General features: G+C 39.2%; 1 protein-coding gene across 2 annotated transcripts in view; it reads left to right on the plus strand.

The window, feature by feature from the left end:
• Positions 1-11,962, plus strand: part of LOC134351695 (glucoside xylosyltransferase 1-like) — a 63,671-nt gene extending 51,709 nt beyond the window's left edge. Inside the window, exons 6-8 of one of the 2 annotated variants that reach the window (XM_063058209.1) lie at positions 90-213; positions 502-674; positions 8,146-11,962. In XM_063058209.1, the coding sequence (XP_062914279.1) occupies positions 90-213; positions 502-674; positions 8,146-8,307 (459 nt within the window). In that variant the 3' untranslated portion in view covers positions 8,308-11,962. The remainder of the gene's footprint in view (positions 1-89; positions 214-501; positions 675-8,145) is intronic. The other variant, XM_063058210.1, reaches the window with a different exon arrangement.
• Positions 11,963-20,556: the final 8,594 nt, after the last annotated feature.

Consider the following 20,556-nt stretch of genomic DNA (forward strand, 5'->3'; position numbering starts at 1 on the left):
TGAAAGCATATCCATTCCACTTGTCTATTACTTTCAGTTGTTTATCCAGGGAAACAGATTAGATTAGTTTTCTTTTCTCTTTTCTGTAGAATGATATGACAACTGTACGACTCAAATGGGAAGATTTGCTTCTACCTCTTTTCAAGAAGTACAAACTCAATATTACCTGGGGAGACCAAGATTTACTCAATATTATTTTCTATTATAACCCAGGTAAATATAATGTTTCCCTTTCTTGGTTGCAGCCTTCTTCATTAAAACTTTAAATAACTTGTTGGAAATGCAGTTTAATTTGAGAATTGTCAATGCTATTTTAATTTCAAATGGTATAGCCTGTTGAATGATTCAACATCTACTGTAAGAGTGTTTCTATTTTTGATGCATAGTGAAAAAATATTTTGGAATATTTTATTTTTTAAAATCTGATTTATTTTAAAAATAGTAATGACTACTGTGAAAAATCATTTACAGTGTGTTAATTTAGTGTTTGTCATATTGCAGAAAGCCTCTTTATTTTTCCATGTCAATGGAATTATCGTCCAGACCACTGCATGTATGGCAGCAACTGCAAAGCAGCAGAGGATGAAGGAATCTTTGTTCTTCATGGAAATCGAGGAGTCTACCATGATGAAAAGCAGCCAGCTTTCAGAGCTGTGTACAGAGCAATAAAAAATGTAAGTATTGTATCCTAGAGATGTAGTCTCAAATAATTAAAGCTCTTTATTCACTCTGTTTGAAATTATCCATTAATGTACCGTAAATGTAATATTTTAATGCAATTGCAAAGAAGCATTCTTATGAAAATTATGCATTGCAACTGCCTCTGGGTCTGGTGCTGCTCTGTGAATACATTTTTCACTTGTACAATGTTATTTACTTGGCTCCAGTTACATATTTTAAGTCTGGGAATTTCAAGCAATGGTTTCCAGTATTGAAATATGATGTAGCAGTAGTTATTTTTCTCTAAAAATCAATAGTAATGGTCCTTGTAATTAGTCCAATGCACATGGGGACATTTTTTCTTTTTCATTCTGTAGCAAAGTTACATCAATTAAAGCCAACACTCTGGCAGGTAATAAGCTCTTGTGTACATAAAAACCCTCCCATTCATGTGTGCTGCAGTTGTGTGTTCCTATTGTACTCAATAATGTTGTATAAATAAATACACCATACATTCCTTTCACTAGTTCTTTAACACCATCTATTAGCATTTCAGAACACTAGAATACTAATTAAAACTTGTTTAATTTTAAATGGAATGCTGCAAGTACTAGAGTTGGTGTATATTATTGAATATCTACCTATAGCTAGAATGAAGTGGTCTAGTAATATACCCAAGTTGCTAATGATGAAGCATGATAAATGTGAGAAGGGAACAGAGGCTGCAAAGGGTTTGGGTCTGAGTAGAAAGATTGGTGTTGTAGTATGTGGAAAAGTGTAAACACCGCCTTTGATGGGATGAAATAGCAATTATTAAATATTTAAATTTGCAGGGTTCTGTGTACATGAATTACAGATGGTTAACATATACAGTAGTAAGAAATAAGAAGAGAAAATAGTGTATTTGCCTTTATTTCAAAGCAAAAGAACTAAAAGGCTACGTATGTTTGCTGCAATTTTGCAAGGCTTTCTTGAGATGTAGCTTGAGTACCATATTCACCTTTAGTCTCCTTCCTTGACAAACGAAGATATTCTGGCATTGAAGGTTAAATCCTATGCACATCACAATGTACTTGTTCTACTTTATTCTGAAAATTGCGAGATGGTTAAGTTCACAGTTGCATGCCATACACATTTTCTGAAGTGGTCGTGATTTCTTAAATGCATAAGCTTGCTTAAACATTTTGATATCCATTATCTTTCAGACAGTAAAATAAAAATGACCAAAAATTTAAATTAAATTTTATACCATAAAATGCAAATCAAACAGTTGCCTTTTCACTGACAGCAATTACCACAATAGAAATTAAGGTGTATCCAATTTAGGAGTTGAGACTGTATTGATTACAGCGGAAGTGTATTGCTATAAAACTTTGATTGCAGTCTGTGTCCTGTGAGTATCATAAAGCTGTATATATAAAGTGCTTTTATCATGCAATTTCCTTGATGGTCTTATTTTGTATTCTGTGTACGTTAGCATTAAGGTCAATCTACTGGAAACATTAAAACATTTTTTTTTTGAAGTGCATAGAAATATGAGAAGAGAGATTGCCCTAATAATCTGGAGTGGATTTATTGGCTAAGGTGTATGTAACAAATATAACTGATTCTTCTCGCTCATGATTGCTATTTCATTAAGGCAGGAACATTACAGCATGCAAAAGGCAATGAATTCTTCTGCTGCCAGAATGTAGATTGTGTCCATTTAAGACTATAAGGACTAATTGAGATCATTCAAAGATTAATTGTTATTTAGACTGGCATCATTAGCTCTGGCTTCATTGGTGGCAAGGTCAATTGAGCGTCTATAGTATTTTTTGTATTGCTACAAAAATTCTCATTAAATTCCATAATGATATGTTAAGTGATCAGAAGTTTTTCATGTTTTTGGAATTTATGCAAGTGACATACTTCCTTTTGGTCTACTGTTCTAAAGGACATATTAGCCTATATAAAATTAAGCTGTAGACTTTAATTAAAAACACAATTCATTCATTTTGAAAGTACTAACAGTCTGAAAACTAACATGCAATGTAACTTGAATACCATTGCTTCTTTATGCGTGTCACAGACTGTTATATAATGTCTGTGATATAATCTTCCAGCCACTATACCAAAGGTAGAAATAACAGCTTTATTCCCCTTCGGATAATATAGTTCTGATTGGCAAAGATGCAAATCTGTCAAGCAGTATAAAATTTATTTTATAGTGCCATGCATCCAAAAGTGGAAACAAAGATCACATGCCTTTGGTAGCAGAATTTTCCATTGTGTCAGATGGGAAGCTGCCACGTTGCTCAGAGGGTAATGTAAACTCCGAAATCACAATAACAGGAAGCGGTTTTCCCTTTGTTCATTCCTGATTTCTGGGCATCACAAGAAAAGCCAGCATTTATTGCCCATTCTTTATTGCTAATAAACTGAGTGGTTAGTTCAAAGGGCTCAACTAGCTACTTAATCAATCACATCAGTAGGTCTGAGGCTACACGCAGGCCAAACCAGGCAAATTTCTTCCACTTAAGTACACCAAATGCATTTTTATGGCAATATTATAGTTTTGTGGCTCCCATTACCAATGTCTAATATGTTTTACTTCCTTATAGTTAACTGAATGTAACTTCCACATCTGCCTTGATCAGGTATGCTTTTGTGTCTCTGTTATTAGTGCGGACATCCCAGATTACCAGTCCCGTAAATTGACCGCTACTGTCATCTTAAATTATACAGAAGTGTCAGTTTTAAATTTTGATAACCTGATTTTTTGTTTAAAATATTCTGCTGTCAACTTCATCAATTCTATGACCTGCTTCAAACCAAATCAGTCAGTAGAAATTCTACTCTTAGTTTGATTCTTTCCTTTTCGTCATCCTCCAAACATTTGTGAATCGTGATTACACAGGTGCTTAGAGAATTGTTGTGCCTTCACCATCTTGCTGGTAAATTTTTTTTCAGATATTTTCAGTGAATTCTGAACCTGTATTTGTTGTTTTTTTTTTCAAGTTTGTGTATTTTACCATGGTGGACATTTAATGCAAATGCTTACCATTGCTCTTAGTCCATAAGACAGCAGAGGTAGGCCATTTGGCCTGTCGAGTCTGCTCTGCCATTTGACCTTGGCTTATTTATTTTCCCTCTCAGCTCTATTTTCCTGCTTTCTCCCTGTAACCTTTCACACCCTTACTAATCAAGAACCTATCAACCTCCACTTTAAATATACCCAATAAATTCCACAGATTCACCATCCTTTGACAAAATAAATCGTCTTCCTCTCTGTTCTAAAGGGGTGTTTTTCTGTTCTAGGGTTGTGTCCTATTCTGGACTCCCCTACTAATGGAAACATTTCCACATTCTCACTTATCTGGGCCTTTCAGTGTTCAGCAGGTTTCTTTAAGATCCTCCCTCATTCTTCTAAACTCCAGTGCTTTCAGACCGAGAACCATCAAATGATCCTCGTACATTAACCTTTCGTTCCCAAGATAATTCTCGTAAACCTCCTCTGGTCCCTTTCCAATGCCAGCCCATTCTTTCTTAGATATGGGGCCCAGAACCGCTCACTATGCTCCAAATATGGTCTGGCCTTAAAGCCTTAGTGTTCCAGCTATGCTTTTATATTCTAGTCCTTTGAAATGAATGCTGATATTGCATTTGCCCTCCTTAGTCCCAACTCAATTTGCAACTTAATTCTTAAGAAATCCTACATTGACTCCAAATCCCTCTACACCTCTTTGCCTTTATTCCTTCTTCCAAAATGTATCACCCTACATTTCCCTGTACTATATTCCATCTGCCATTTCTTTGCCCAGACTCCTAATCTGTTCAAGTCCAGCAGACTTCCTGCTTTCTCAACATTTGCCTGCCCCTCTGTCTAACTTTGTGTAATTTGCAAACTTGGCTACAAAACCATCAAATCCATCATCCAGATAATTAGCATATAATGTGAAAAGTAGCGGGCCCCTCTGAAGGGCTTATTTCTGTTCTGTAGTACTCTGACTCTATAACATCTTAGGCTAGCGTTGCCAGTGGTAAGGCTGAGACATTTTGTGGGCAAGGACACAATCCCTTCAGTATAACATGAATCTGAGAGCAGCACAGACTCTGGGCCATACTGTCTGCTGTCATTAAGGATATTATATGTGATGTTAAATAAATGGAAACAAAATATAGCACTTGTCAGTTAACTATTACTATGCTTTGATCATTAAACTCTTAATGGTTACTCTCCAGATCATTTAGGAAAATATGATAATAGCTAAGAGTATTTATTTAAAAGGTCTTGGGGTGGCACAGTAGCTTAGCAATTAGTGCAGCGTTTTACATTCCAGGCTGTAAGATCAGGTTTCAATTCCCACTGCTGTCTTTAAGGAATTTGTACATTCTCCCTGTGACTGGATGGGTTTCCTTCAGGTGCTGTAATTTTCTCCCACATTCCAAAGAAGTACCGTTAGGGTTAGGTAGTTATGAGAATGCTATATTGGCCCTGGAAAACGTGGCAACATTTGTGGGCTGCCCAGCTCAATCCTGACTGATTTGATTTAATGCAAACGACTCATTCATTGTATGTTTTGATGTACATGTGACAAATAAAGGTAATCTTTTCTCTTTAAATCTTTATCTAATCAGACATTAGTTTCAGAAGGCAAACACTTTCCACTCCTTTGTAGACTGGTCAATTTCCTTCCGGCCCAACCTCAAAATCACCGTCCTTCAAAGTGTGAGGTTTATTCAGGAATCACTCAAGTTCATGTGCATGTACTCTCATCCAAGAGTAAAATCTGGAAGAGGTCAGGATAATTCAATGAATCTCACAGCAAATGATGCTTGTAATAAAATTTTAATTGCATTTAATGTCAGCAAGATATCTGCTCAGGCTGGCCCAGGCACCCAAGCACGTCTCTTTGATAGGCACATGTAATGAAAGGATATTGAAGTTAGGAAGGCAGAAAGAGATCAGAAATGTAGGATGAGAAAGAAGTAAATAGAGAAATGTGTACACATGCCGTTCCCTATTTTCTCTGAGCTTGCAGATACAACTTTAGTGGTGGTGTGGATAGCATTACCAGCTGCATCCTCAACGTGTATGTGCTATAAATTTGTTGTCGCAAGCTCCAGCTTTAAACAACTCAAATTGCTATATATTCAGCTGGAAGTTGGTAAGGAGGCTTAAAAGTGAAGCCCAGAAAAGGATTTGGAAAATAGAAAACAAATGATGAATCCAAAGAGTGACAACTTGCTGGTAATTCATGGCATATAATTTGTTTTCAGTGCATCCAAAGCTGTTTCAGGCCAACTCTTCAATTCACACGTAAAACCAAATGATACAGGGATTATTCAGCAGGTGAAGCAGTATCTTTCAAGAAGTACAGTTAACATTCACGTTGATGACATTCCATTTCAATTGGGACAAATTAGAAGTAAAACCAGCTTTAGGATGGGGAGAAAACAGGAGAACAAAAGGGAAGATCTGTGTTGGACAGATGCAGCAGAAATGAAATTTTAAAAAGTGGTAGCGGAGCTGGGTGAAGAAGATATTAAAGAATAACAACAGCTAGAGCAGGAAGGAGTATATAAATAAGAGATGATAACTAAATTTGTGACATTATCAACAAAAATAAGAAGAGGTAAATAATGGATGCTGGAAATAAAGTAGCAAGGCTAGAACTGCAAATGGTCTGAAATTGCTTAGTTCAGTATTAAGTCCAGATGCTGTATTGTGCCTCATCAAAAGAAGCAGCTTTATTAGACTTTGTTGGAATTAGTTTCAGAGGCTAAACACTGACAAAATTTCAAGAGTAAATGCAGCTTGGAGAACAGTGACATACAACTGGAAATTCAAGGTCATATTTGTGGGTGTTCTGCAAAGCAGTAGTCAGATTTGTCAGGAATGCTCTTGTCAGTAAACCAACCCTTCAGGTTTAGCAGATAACGAAGACTAAAGGCCACCAAAGTTTCTGGCCTTGGTGACGTACATACTGGAGGCTTTAAAGTTGGGGGAGAAACTGTCCACAAGTAGTTTCTCAACCTGGATACATACAATGTTAGAGAAGCTGGTCAATAGTTCTCTATTTCCTCTGCCACCTTTCCAGATGCTAGAGAATTATTTAAAATGTGTATCTTCATAACCACTTCCTTCACAGTTTAGGATGGGGATCATCAGGTCTAGGGGTTTTATCGGCTCCTGTACCTGGTAAGTCTTTTATTCCCTAATGCTAATTTCTTTGATCTCATTTACCCATTCTCCTGTATTTCCTATTACTTTTTAAAATGTCTCTGAGTCTTTGGTGAAGATTGATACAAAATATTTGTTTTATTTTTCTGACTCATTTTCCTTTTGTTCTCCAATATAATTATCCTTGTCACAATCCATAAGGAACCTTAACTGCAGCTAATTATTTACATTTTGATACCTGCAGAAGCTTTACATTCTGTTTTGTATTCTACATTTTCATTCTTTAGCCATTTCTTGGCCCTCTGAATTCTGAGACTTTTACAGCTGTCAGGTTTACTGTTTTTATTGACAACATTGCAAACCTTTTTCTTTGATCTAGTATTACTTGATGGCCATAGCTAGATCTCTTCCTATATTTGGCTAAATGGGTTATATATTATTTGTTAGCAAATGTATTGAAAATTGGTATACTGTCATACCTTTTTTAAAATGTGGATCCCCATTCTACCCTGTTACTCCCTGAAGGCCACTTTAATTACCAGATCAATTAATCCTTTCATTACACAACACTGGATCTAAAATAGTCTGTTCCCTGTTTGATTTCTCACATACTTTTAATGTATGCTTTTGCACATGTTATACATTCATTCTCCACAATATTACTGCTAATTAGATTTGACCAATTTATGCAGATTAAAGTCCCCCAATGACTCTGTATTAACTTCGTTGTATGCTTTACTAATTTTCTGATATTTATATTATGCTTTTCTGGTTGGAGGCCTACATACAACTCTCACCATTGGATCTGCCCATTGTTTCTTAGCTCCACTCAAACTGGTGCTGTGCACTAAAAGAAGGTCACATTTTGTGCATCTGCCTTTTTTAAAATTGGACTCTGGCTGCACATTCCTTCAACAGAATCTTCTTTGTCTCATTTGTGTCCTTCCCTGTTTTTCATAGCTCAATGGTTCAGCTGAATTATAAGTTTGCATGTATTTTCTTAACTCGTTCCTACAGTTGGGATTGTACAATGTGGTAGGAAGGGCCTGAGCAAATCATTCAACTCTTAATGAAATGATAAGCAAAAATACTGTTGGACTCGATTATTCCACAATACCCAAGTTGGGTAATAAATTTATAAACTGTTTTAGTATTGTCCTTTCACTGGTATCTATAACAGTCATATTTTGAATTCCTGAAAACCTGAGAAAATTTGCATGCATTCATCATTTGATACTTAATTGCCTTCCTTTGACTTAAAATTCATTTGCTACTTTAATGTAACACATTAATTGTTTTCTTTCTTGCAATCTCTACAGTACCCTTTTGGCGAAGATCCCATCCATTCACTGTTAAATCCACTTGAAAAAGAACTGCAGAAAACTATGAATACGTATTGTGGAAAAATTAATCATGTCTTCACACAAAGACTGCAGAAGAGCATAAGAACTTTACAGGGAAAAATTTCTAGAGGGAGGTGATTTTGTAAAATCACTATTTTGAACTAATTTTTGCCTTGAACATCAGGAGCTTGACTTTTTCTCGTGGTCTAAATAAGATGTTTTTAAACATGAGGAGGCAAATTGAAATGATATAACTGACACCAATCACTCTATCAGCATAGGTATTTTCATTGAAACCTGGAAGATAATTTTTGTAAATGCAGCTATTATCTCCAATGAAGCACTGATTTTACCGTTTCTTTTAAAAAAAAGTTGAAGACAATGTTTACAGAGAAAAGTGTTATTCTGTCATATGAAGGTATGTTAAGACTGACAATCTGTTTAATGTGTTTCTTATGACATTATGGTAATTAAGCTGAAGTTGTGTGGTGCAACATTAACCAGGAGTATTGTATGTTCATGACAATCAAGTCTCTAGAATCTGTTGGAATCTTTGCCTCTTGTAATAGTGTGAGGACATGTTAGCAAATTATTTTTTTTCAATTATTGATGAATAAAACAAGCAACTAAAAGTAGTTTACTTGAGCCATTTACAAAGTTTCCATCAATAAAGACATTCATGCCAGAAAAGATACCAAATTGGTACCTTTAATGAACAGCTTTTCCAATCATTTTAGAAAATGAATGATTTTGCTTTGTGCACTCTAGTTTCTTTGAGTTTAAATGCAGAATGTTAATGCGGCAAATTTAAATTTGCACCCTAAAATATGTAGATGCGATGCCCAGTACTTTTATTTAATCATTTCAACATGTTATTGGAAATTTTTCTATTGCTGATATTGCAGGAAAACTCATATAACTCCTGTAATTAAAGATAACAAATATTAGCTAGTCTGGACCGAAATCTTTTTGCTCATCACTTGGCAGTCAAATTATGTTGAGCAGAGTAAAATATTTACTGCCTGCCAGAGTGGTTTATTTTGCAACTTCTGAGAAATGGAATACTATGTAAACATACCAGACCACTGTATGAAATTGACATAGTTGTAATTTAGAGATAAATTAATGAGAACTGAGTGCCATTATTTCATGAGTTTTTGCTTGCTAATTGTTCATTATTTTAGTACTTTCAGTTTGGAATCCCTGGTGGAATATAGTAATTACAAGCAAGTATAAAACATTTTATATAAGTTTGGAATTATCTACATCTATAGATTTTTTTTAAATGACAGACTTGAAATATTGTTACAGTAATTGTGAAAATGCAATGTATTTTTAATGAAATAAAACATGTTCATGTTCTGTTCATGAAACAATGTACTGTACCATGAACCATAGTGCTCTGTGATCATCCAATTAAGTTGTAAGCACCAGAGCTAGAATATAAGAAATTGGTTTGACGATTTGAGATTAATCCTGGAGAAAATGATCATAAATGACCACATGCAAGTTGGGTGTTCAGTTTATAGTCAGCTCATCCAAGCTCTGGTAGGACATCTCGGTCTTAAATGTTAGAGCAATGGATAAAAGCAGGTCACGGATAAGAAAAAATGTAACTTTTTGAATGTTGGTTGTTTATATTGTGTTTGTACATCAGTGGTGATTCAGCATTATGCTTACTACATCACCGGCAAAAGGAATGGGAATATCTAACGCTGAGAGCTACGGTTTATCTAATACTGATAGATCAGAGATGCAAAGTGCAACTTCCTCCTGATCCTCAACAGTTTAATCGCAGCAAATAAGAATACTACACTGAGGTTGACAGGTTCATTTTGAGTGCTGCTGTCATAGAACTTTACCATGCTTATAAATGTCGCTTTAATTACTGGAAGTAATGATTCCTGGAAGAAATTTGGACAGAGGATTGTATTTTTTGATCGTGGCAAGTTATATTATCAGTAGTAGTAGTTTCTAACAGAACATGTATAGTATTATCCTGGTTATGATTTCTATTTTTTAAGCATTGTAGTTAATTTTTTGAACCCAGGAGTTCCAGGTGTAATAGCATGCAATTCAGTAATATTACAGTGGATTCCAGTGAAATGGGCCATCAGTTAATTGAGCTGCTGCTTATTTGGGACAACTCAAAGAACAAACTACTAATTGAGAAAATAGTTGGGGTTCCCTTCATTTATTAGGGATGTTATACCACTTAATTGGGGCAGTAGACTGTTATTGAAAAGTTCCTAACTAGCATCAGACGCCTGCACTTATGTGGCCGTTGGACACTACACCATGCTTAGATTGAACAGTTTTTAAATAGCATCAGTTGTGTACACTTGTGTTCAAAAAGCATTGTTTTTTTTTTGTCACTGATAGTTGACGAGAAATAAGCAGAAAGACAATTTAGAACTGTAGACTGTTTTGTTCCTGCGGTTTCAAGCATTCAGGCAGGCTTGGAGATGCCAGAAATGGCCAGCAGTGACAATGAGACTATTTCAGTACTTCAGCAAGTTAGGAACTGCAAAGAATGAAGGTTTCAACAGTCATCTGGAATGTTACAATGAAAATGAAGATTTGGAGGATGTAATTGCCAAAGGCATTGTATGGTGGCAGTCCATAACCTATACTAAGTGTCTGCACTGATTTTGTTCATTTAGTCAGTCAAAAGAATGCAACTGCGTGCACTGAATTAATTCCTCCATTGATAACTATTAGAAACTAATACAGAGTTTTATAGTACCGTAGTAGTATTTCTAGTGTTTTAATTTGTTTTGCATTTCATTTAAACACACACTTTGTTATTCAGTTAAACAGTTTCTTTTTAATACCTTTATAAGTATTTTCCTGAACTTAAGCTAATTGGGGTATCTGCTTAATTGGGCCAAAATATACCAGTTCCAACCTGCCCCAAAGTAACGGTAATTGATTACATATCTTCCGGTCAGGATGGTGCCGAGCTGTGGTGTCCATTGATGTCATGGCTCAGACTTGATTGATTATTAGTTCAAAACTGTGACTGTCCCACAAGCCATAGCTGTGGGACAATGCAGGGTGTTAAGGATCAGATTAGGGTTTACACATAGGGATAGGGGAGAATGAAGATTTAGGGGCAGGAGCCTTTGTTCATATTCCAGGTTGGAATGTTCTTTGTTCGAAGGTCAACGATTTGGAGATTGGATTGGGTCAACATCACTGTAGAGACCATTGAACCCCTGGTTGCTAAATCCTAAACTGGAGGACCATGAGGGCAGGTGGACACCCCCCTCCCCCCCAACCCAACTCCAACTACTGGGATCGGATGTCCGTGCAATCTGGAAGTCCAGGCCCAAGTCACCTCACAGCAGAAGGTGAATGATCCTAGAGGTTGGTCTGGCTGAGGCCCGAAGGTTAAACCTATGATTGTTGAGTCCTGCGGTTGATAGCCAGAGCTTGGTGAATGTGGAGGTAGAAAGCCAAAATGGTCACAGATCAAAGTCAGCAACTTCAGAGGCAGAGGGATTGGAAGCCTGATTTCTGTGTCTTTAAGAATCCAGGGCCAAGGACTGGAAGCCCAGAGGTGAACCTTGCTGGCTGTCCCCAGCATATCCCGGGGTGTGTTGGTTGCTAACGCAAACAAAGTACTTCACTGTATGTTTTGATGTACATGTGATAAATTAATCTGAATCTGAAAGTTAGTCAAGCTCCGATGTATGGAATCCCATCAAAGGAGATAGTACAAGATAATGCTGCAGAGGAGTCTAATGCATTATAGACAGAACAAGACAATGTTACAGCAGTTAACCTGGAATAAAGAAGAGTTTCTATGTTTAATGTCCATAGTTTTGAATACTGGAATAGTGATGCTTAGACTGCAAGTTATAATCTGTAGTACAGTTAACATTATTATTAAATGAAAACGTACTGCTGAAACATTGTGATGTCCACCTGTTGTGTCTGGGTCTCTGAACCTGTGCTCCCCCTCATCAGGTTTGCCCAATTTCTCATTGGATGAACTTGTTGAACCCATGGAAAGCCATAAACTTGCATTGTAAAACTTGCTTTTTATTTTGGAAAACTGAACAAAAACTCATTTGGAGTATTTTGTGACCCTTGGGGAAAGTCACATTTGAAAAAGTTCAACACATCATCCAAATAATATCTTAAAAAACTTTACTTGGTCAGGATAATAGCTTGGATAAATTGAGATTTGAATTTCTTGGCAATTTGTTTAGGGAGGGAATCCAGTTGATGGGTAATTTAAGATAATTAAGGAAATTATTATGGAAATTATTATTCTCCCTCAGAAAGATCTTCAAAGCATGGAGATGCACAATAAAACTACTGCTCTGCTCTCATGGAAGATCTTTTTATTAATGGCTGACAAAGGGATGTAGAGAAATCTTTAGACTGAAAGGCCTAGCCATATCTCCTTTCTCTGAGTCAGTGGGATAGCCCCATCCTGAACCCCAGGCAAGAGATCCCTGAACAACTGCCATATTTCTGTTGTGCATTGCCCTGAGAACATCTGTTTCCAATATACGCTCCTAAGTTGCTGCCTAATAACATCATAATTAGCCCTCCTCAATTAAATACTTTCCTATATAATTTGCTCCCATTCTCAGTAGAACAACACAGAACACAAGCAACAACAGTAAAGCAACCCAACTCCTGTTCCTCCCTCACATCCAAGCACATATAGTCCTTTAGCCCCAAGATAGGCCTCTAGCTTCCAACAGACTTGAACCTGCAGACACTGGGCTTCTCAGAGGTCACACCTCAGTACCATCTTTAATGTCTATTCCCTAAGTTCATCACTCTTAATCTTTCAACATACTTCAACCCTCCAACTGACTATATATGCCCTTTCCACTACCTATCCTTCCTTGGTCCGTGCACATTGCATCTAACTTTACACCAACTGCTCCATCACTTGACCTAATGCTCTGCATCCCATTCCTCTCCCAGTGTAGTTTAAATCCTCAACAGCTCTAGCCACCCATCTCTGTTACACAGGTGATACTTTCCCCAAAAGAGATCCCAATGATCCACAAACCTGAAACGCTGTCTGCTGCACCAACACTTAAGTCATGCATTCTTCTGCTGCATTGGCCTGTTCTTACCCTTGCAGACATGTGGCACACTCAGCAATCTATTCTTAAGGTCTGGCTTTTTAGCTTCCTTCCTTCCTGACTTTTTATGTTCATCCCCTTTTCTGGCTATGTCATTGGTACCAATGTGCACCATAATTTCTGGCTGCCTACCCTCCTCCTTAAGAATGCTGTGGACTTAATCCTGGCAATTGGGAGGCAACATATCATCTAGGAGTCTTGTTCTCATCAAGTCTTCTGTCTGTACCCCGAACTAATGCATTCCTATCACTGCCCGTCTCCTCTTTTTTCCTCTCTTTCTCCCTCATCTGATCCATAGAACCAGATTCGGTGCCAAAGAATGCAACTTTCCCCGGTAGGCAGTCCTCCCCAACAGCATCCAAAGTGGTATACTTGTTATTGAGGGTAACAGCCATGGGGTACCCTGCAATGACTACCTATTCCCTTTCCCTTCCAATTCCCTGCCTTTGTAAGTCCCATCTATCAATCCTCAGCCTCCTGAATTTTCCAGAGTTCATCCAGCTCCTGTTCCTAACACACTCCACAAGGAGCTTCAGCTGAATGTACTTCTAACAAATGTAATCTAGGATACTGGAGGTCTCTCTGACTTCCTACATCCTGCAAGGGGAACATATCACCGCTCTTACAGTCACTTCAACTGCACAATCAGAAAGAAAGAGACTTTACCAGAACCTCACCTTTGCTCTCCTGCTCCACCCCTTCTCAGCAATGCCTCCTTAGCCTCAGGTCCCACTTACACTTGGGCACCAACACAATGACCACTCCTTTTGAGTTTACTACCACCTTCTGACCAACACTAAACTAGGCACGACAACCCACTTCAGAGTACTGAAATGTTACATTTATCCAATTATGTTATATGGCTCAAAATGTTGGACAATATCTAGTAATATGAGGAAACGAATTGAAGCAGCAGAGATGTGGTTTTTGAGGAGGATGCAAAGAATATCATGGACGAAATGAATATCTAATGAGGATGTCATGAACAGAACAAACACAAAAAGAGAAATAATGTATGAGATCATGAAAAGGCAATGTAACTTCATTGAACATGTGCTTAGGAAAGAGGAGTTATAATGCACAGTAATTATGGGAAAGATTGAAGGGAAGAAAGCAAGAGGAAGACAAAGACAAATGATGATGGAGATAGCAGCCAGAGAACTGCAAATAAATACCAATGAATTGATCCACTTGACCCGAAACAGGAGTGTGTGGACCATGGCAGTCAAAGCTCAAACTGGGCATGGCACCTGATGATGATGATGACCTTAATGGCAGCTCTTTTAAATCCTTTCCACTGTCCTGTAAAGTGAAACTCACCAGCCATGAGACTTGCTCTTTTAAATTCTTCCTGCTCTCGATCCTGTAATGCATAGCTCATTTACTACTACTTGGTCTGTAACTCACTGTGCTCTGGTGATTTGAGTGTATCTCCAGATACTTATTAAATGTTATGTGAATATCTGCATCCTCCACCACTTCAGGCAATGCATTCCTGATTGCAATCATCATCTGGGTTTAAAAAAATCTTCCTCAGATTCCCTCCAAATCGCCTACTCCTCTCTGAGAGATCTTTTCAGATGTTCACCACTATTTACTATATTTCTACAATACTCTCTCGGGCTTTATCATTCACAGTAAACATCCTGTCTTCATTAGAGCTGCCTCTCCCAAATTCATTCCTTTACACTAATCAGAAATAAATTACTAAGTAGATCAATATGATTCTGCAGTCTGATTAACCTCTCTCTCAACAACAGCGTGAATTTTTATGTCATCAGCAAACTTAGAAATTATACCTCCTACATTTATCACATCTTTCCCTCCCCCCCTCTCTCTGCATTCCACAGGGATCGCTCCCTACACAACTCCCTTGTCCATTCGTCCCCCCCATCCCTCCCCACTGATCTCCCTCCTGGCACTTATCCGTGTAAGCGGAACAAGTGTTACACATGCCCTTACACTTCCTCCCTTACCACCATTCAGGGCCCCAAACAGTCCTTCCAGGTGAGGCATCACTTCACCTGTGAGGCATCACTTCACCTGTGAGTCGACTGGGGTGATATACTGCGTCCGGTGCTCCTGATGTGGCCTTTTATATATTGGTGAGACCCGACGCAGACTGGGAGACCGCTTTGCTGAACATCTACGCTCTGTCCGCCAGAGAAAGCAGGATCTCCCAGTGGCCATACATTTTAATTCCACATCCCATTCCCATTCTGACATGTCTATCCACGGCCTCCTCTACTGTAAAGATGAAGCCACACTCAGGATGGAGGAACAACACCTTATATTCCGTCTGGGTAGCCTCCAACCTGATGGCATGAACATTGACTTCTCTAACTTCCGCTAGGCCCCACCTCCCCCTCGTACCCCATCTGTTACTCATTTTTATGCACACATTCTTTCTCTCACTCTCCTTTTTCTCCCTCTGTCCCTCTGAATATACCTCTTGCCCATCCTCTGGGTCACCCCCCCCCGTCTTTCTTCCCGGACCTCCTGTCCCATGATCCTCTCGTATCCCCTTTTGCCTATCACCTGTCCAGCTCTCAGCTCTATCCCTCCCCCTCCTGTCTTCTCCTATCATTTTGCATCTCCCCCTCCCCCTCCAGCTTTCAAATCCCTTACTCACTCTTCCTTCAGTTAGTCCTGACGAAGGGTCTCGGTCTGAAACGTCGACTGCACCTCTTCCTATAGATGCTGCTTGGCCTGCTGCGTTCACCAGCAACTTTGATGTGTGTTCCTCCTACATTTATATCTGTTATTATGTGGGCACGTGGCCAAGTAGTTAAGGCATTGGACTGGTTATCTGAAGGTCGTGAGTTTGAGCCCCAGCCAAGGCAACGTGTTGTGAGCTTGAGCAAGGCACTTAGTCACTCTGCGACGACACTGGTGCCAAGCTGTATGGGTCCTAATGCCCTGCCCTTGGACAACATTGATGTTGTGGAGAGGGAAGACTTACAGCATAGGCAATTGCTGGTCTTCCATACAACCTTGCCCAGGCCTACGCCCTGGAGAGTGAAGACTTTCCAGGCGCAGATCCATGGTCTCGCAAGACTAACGGATGCCTTTACTTTAATGTATATAGCAAATGGCAAAGGTTCTAGCATAAACTTTTGTGATGTGTTTGCTGGAACTGGACTGTGTACAAACTTTTTTTGATTACAGCTTACACTTTCCCCCATCTTTTAACATACACTAATCTTGAAATTGTGTTCAACTTTAGGTGCTGAGTGGTTGATCCACCTTGGCTTTCTACTTTAGGTCCCTACAATTACAGTCAGTTTGGTTCAGTCATCTGATGTCAAGAAAAGGTTGACAACAGTGAATTTAGCAAAAGCTTTGGGGTCATCTGTAGCATTTGAACCCTGATGCACTCCAGCCCAGTTTTTCCAGTACACTTTACAATGTCTCCTTGACATTATGAAAGCTTGTTCGGGTATAGAGAAAATTCAATCCAGTCCAATGTAATGGCTGCCCAATCTTTCTACACTCTAACATCAATGAAGTTATGGAAAGTGTTGGTGAGAGCATTTGTATCCAATAAGCTAATATCCCATAAGTTGATAGGCACAATGGTTAAAAGAATCCAGTGTGTGGAGCCACCTCAACAACGAAAGGTGGTTGTAATTTTTGAAATGCAATAAAACCAGCCGCACATTAGAGTTCCAGTACCTAGCAAAACTAATCCCATTTACTACGACTTAGTAACCCACTGTGCCCTGGCAACTTGCGTGCATCTCTAGATGCTTATTAAATGTTGTTATAGTACCTGCCTCATCCACTGCCACAGGTAATGCATTTCTGATTGCAATCATCTTCTGGGTCAAAAAAAATTCAGCCTCAGATCCCCTCCAAATCTCCTATCTGGACACTGTCCTGGTCCCAATCATTAAGTGCTTCACCAATGATGTTCCATTCATTAAAAATTAAATGTTCCTTTGGTAATTGTTCAGAAAATGAAGCAATTCCTATTTGCGTGTGGGAGCACATAGGCAATATGAAGGCAAAATTGCTAAACACAAGTAGCATTTGCGTTATACGAATGCCAAGTAATGAGTATCTCCATTTAAGAGGATACTAAACCATCTACTCTTAATGTTCAGTGGTATTACCATTAATCCTCCAATGTCAATAACCTCAAGATGAGGGTTAGACCGACAACTCAATATGATGGCTACAATTGCAAGTTAGAAGGCCAATACACTGGGCTAAATATGTTAGAATATCCTTTGCTTGTCAGGAAGAGTGTGTTTCCAACAGCACTCAAACATGCTAAGATCCAGGGCAAAGCTCCCTGCTTGATTAGCACCCTATCAGTCATTCTAAACATACCCTTCTGCCACCATTGCAGCATTACATACCATCTGTGCAATTAACTGCAGTCCCCAGCCACCTGTCCAGGCCTCCCTGGAGCATATCCATAACGCTGAAATCTGTCAGCAAAAAAGACAGCACTGGTGGGTGTAGTCAATACCAACTGCACATTTCCTTTTTCAGGCACCATCTTCAGTTGGAAATATTTTACGATTCCATGATAAAGACTCAGCAACAGTGAAGGATCCACCCCTTCAACTTTAGTGGGAACTCTTATCAGTAGTGTATCAGTGGCTCATTACCAACCTCTTGCATTTAGGAACAAGCAATAGATGCTGGTTTTGCTAATAGGATCTGCATTCTCTGAAACAAATGATAAAGCATTCTAAGGAACCGCACAGAATAATAAAAAAACAGACTTTTAGCACCATGCAGCATTGAGTATATTAATACAGTTCACTAAAGGCAGCCATGTACAATAAAATGAAATCTTGACCTCACATTCCAACTTATTATGCCTTGCTGCACTTTCTCTGTAACTTTATCACTATTCTGCATTCTGTTATTAAACATAGAAACATAGAAACATAGAAAATAGGTGCAGGAGTAGGCCATTCGGCCCTTCGAGCCTGCACCGCCATTTATTATGATCATGGCTGATCATCCAACTCAGAACCCAGCCTTCCCTCCATACCCCCTGACCCCTGTAGCCACAAGGGCCATATCTAACTTCCTTTTAAACATAGCTAATGAACTGGCCTCAACAGTTTCCTGTGGCAGAGAATTCCACAGATTCACCACTCTCTGTGTGAAGAAGTTTTTCCTAACCTCGGTCCTAAAAGGCTTCCCCTCTATCCTCAAACTGTGACCCCTCGTTCTAGACCTCCCCAACATCGGGAACAATCTTCCCGCATCTAGCCTGTCCAATCCCTTTAGGATCTTATACGTTTCAATCAGATCCCCCCTCAATCTTCTAAATTCCAACGAGTACAAGCCCAGTTCATCCAGTCTTTCTTCATATGAAAGACCTGCCATCCCAGGAATCAATCTGGTGAACCTTCTTTGTACTCCCTCTATGGCAAAGATGTCTTTCCTCAGATTAGGGGACCAAAACTGCACACAATACTCCAGGTGTGGTCTCACCAAGGCCTTGTACAACTGCAGTAGTACCTCCCTGCTCCTGTACTCGAATCCTCTCGCTATAAATGCCAGCATACTGTTCGCCTTTTTCACCGCCTGCTGCACCTGCATGCCCACTTTCAATGACTGGTGTATAATGACACCCAGGTCTCGTTGCACCTCCCCTTTTCCTAATCGGCCACCATTCAGATAATAATCTGTTTTCCTATTTTTGCCACCAAAGTGGATAACTTCACATTTATCCACATTAAATTGCATCTGCCATGAGTTTGCCCACTCACCCAACCTATCCAAGTCACCCTGCATCCTCTTAGCATCCTCCTCACTGCTAACACTGCCACCCAGCTTCGTGTCATCCGCAAACTTGGAGATGCTGCATTTAATTCCCTCATCCAAGTCATTAATATATATTGTAAACAACTGGGGTCCCAGCACTGAGCCTTGCGGTACCCCACTAGTCACCGCCTGCCATTCTGAAAAGGTCCCGTTTATTCCCACTCTTTGCTTCCTGTCTGCTAACCAATTCTCCACCCACACCAATACCTTACCCCCAATACCGTGTGCTTTAAGTTTGCACACTAATCTCCTGTGTGGGACCTTGTCAAAAGCCTTTTGAAAATCCAAATATACCACATCCACTGGTTCTCCCCTATCCACTCTACTAGTTACATCCTCAAAAAATTCTATGAGATTCGTCAGACATGATTTTCCTTTCACAAATCCATGCTGACTTTGTCCGATCATTTCACCGCTTTCCAAATGTGCTGTTATCACATCCTTGATAACTGACTCCAGCAGTTTCCCCACCACCGACGTTAGGCTAACCGGCCTATAATTCCCCGGTTTCTCTCTCCCTCCTTTTTTAAAAAGTGGGGTTACATTAGCCACCCTCCAATCCTCAGGAACTAGTCCAGAATCTAACGAGTTTTGAAAAATTATCACTAATGCATCCACTATTTCTTGGGCCACTTCCTTAAGCACTCTGGGATGCAGACCATCTGGCCCTGGGGATTTATCTGCCTTCAATCCCTTCAATTTACCTAACACCACTTCCCTACTAACATGTATTTCGCTCAGTTCCTCCATCTCACTGGACCCTCTGTCCCTTACTATTTCTGGAAGATTATTTATGTCCTCCTTAGTGAAGACAGAACCAAAGTAATTATTCAATTGGTCTGCCATGTCCTTGCTCCCCATAATCAATTCACCTGTTTCTGTTTGCAGGGGACCTACATTTGTCTTTATCAGTCTTTTCCTTTTTACATATCTATAAAAGCTTTTACAGTCCGTTTTTATGTTCTCTGCCAGTTTTCTCTCATAATCTTTTTTCCCCTTCCTAATTAAGCCCTTTGTCCTCCTCTGCTGAACTCTGAATTTCTCCCAGTCCTCAGGTGAGCCACTTTCTCTGGCTAATTTGTATGCTACTTCTTTGGAATTGATACTATCCCTAATTTCTCTTGTCAGCCACGGGTGCACTACCTTCCTTGATTTATTCTTTTGCCAAACTGGGATGAACAATTGTTGTAGTTCATCCATGCAACCTTTAAATGCCTGCCATTGCATATCCACCGTCAATCCTTGAAGTGTCATTTGCCAGTCTATCTTAGCTAATTCACGTCTCATACCTTCAAAGTTACCCCTCTTTAAGTTCAGAACCTTTGTTTCTGAATTAACTACGTCACTCTCCATGTTAATGAAGAATTCCACCATATTATGGTCACTCTTACCCAAGGGGCCTCTCACGACAAGATCGCTAATTAACCCTTCCTCATTGCTCAAAACCCAGTCCAGAATAGCCTGCTCTCTAGTCGGTTCC

This window comes from Mobula hypostoma, chromosome 9 (assembly GCF_963921235.1).
Source record: "Mobula hypostoma chromosome 9, sMobHyp1.1, whole genome shotgun sequence".
Lineage (NCBI taxonomy): Eukaryota > Metazoa > Chordata > Chondrichthyes > Myliobatiformes > Myliobatidae > Mobula > Mobula hypostoma.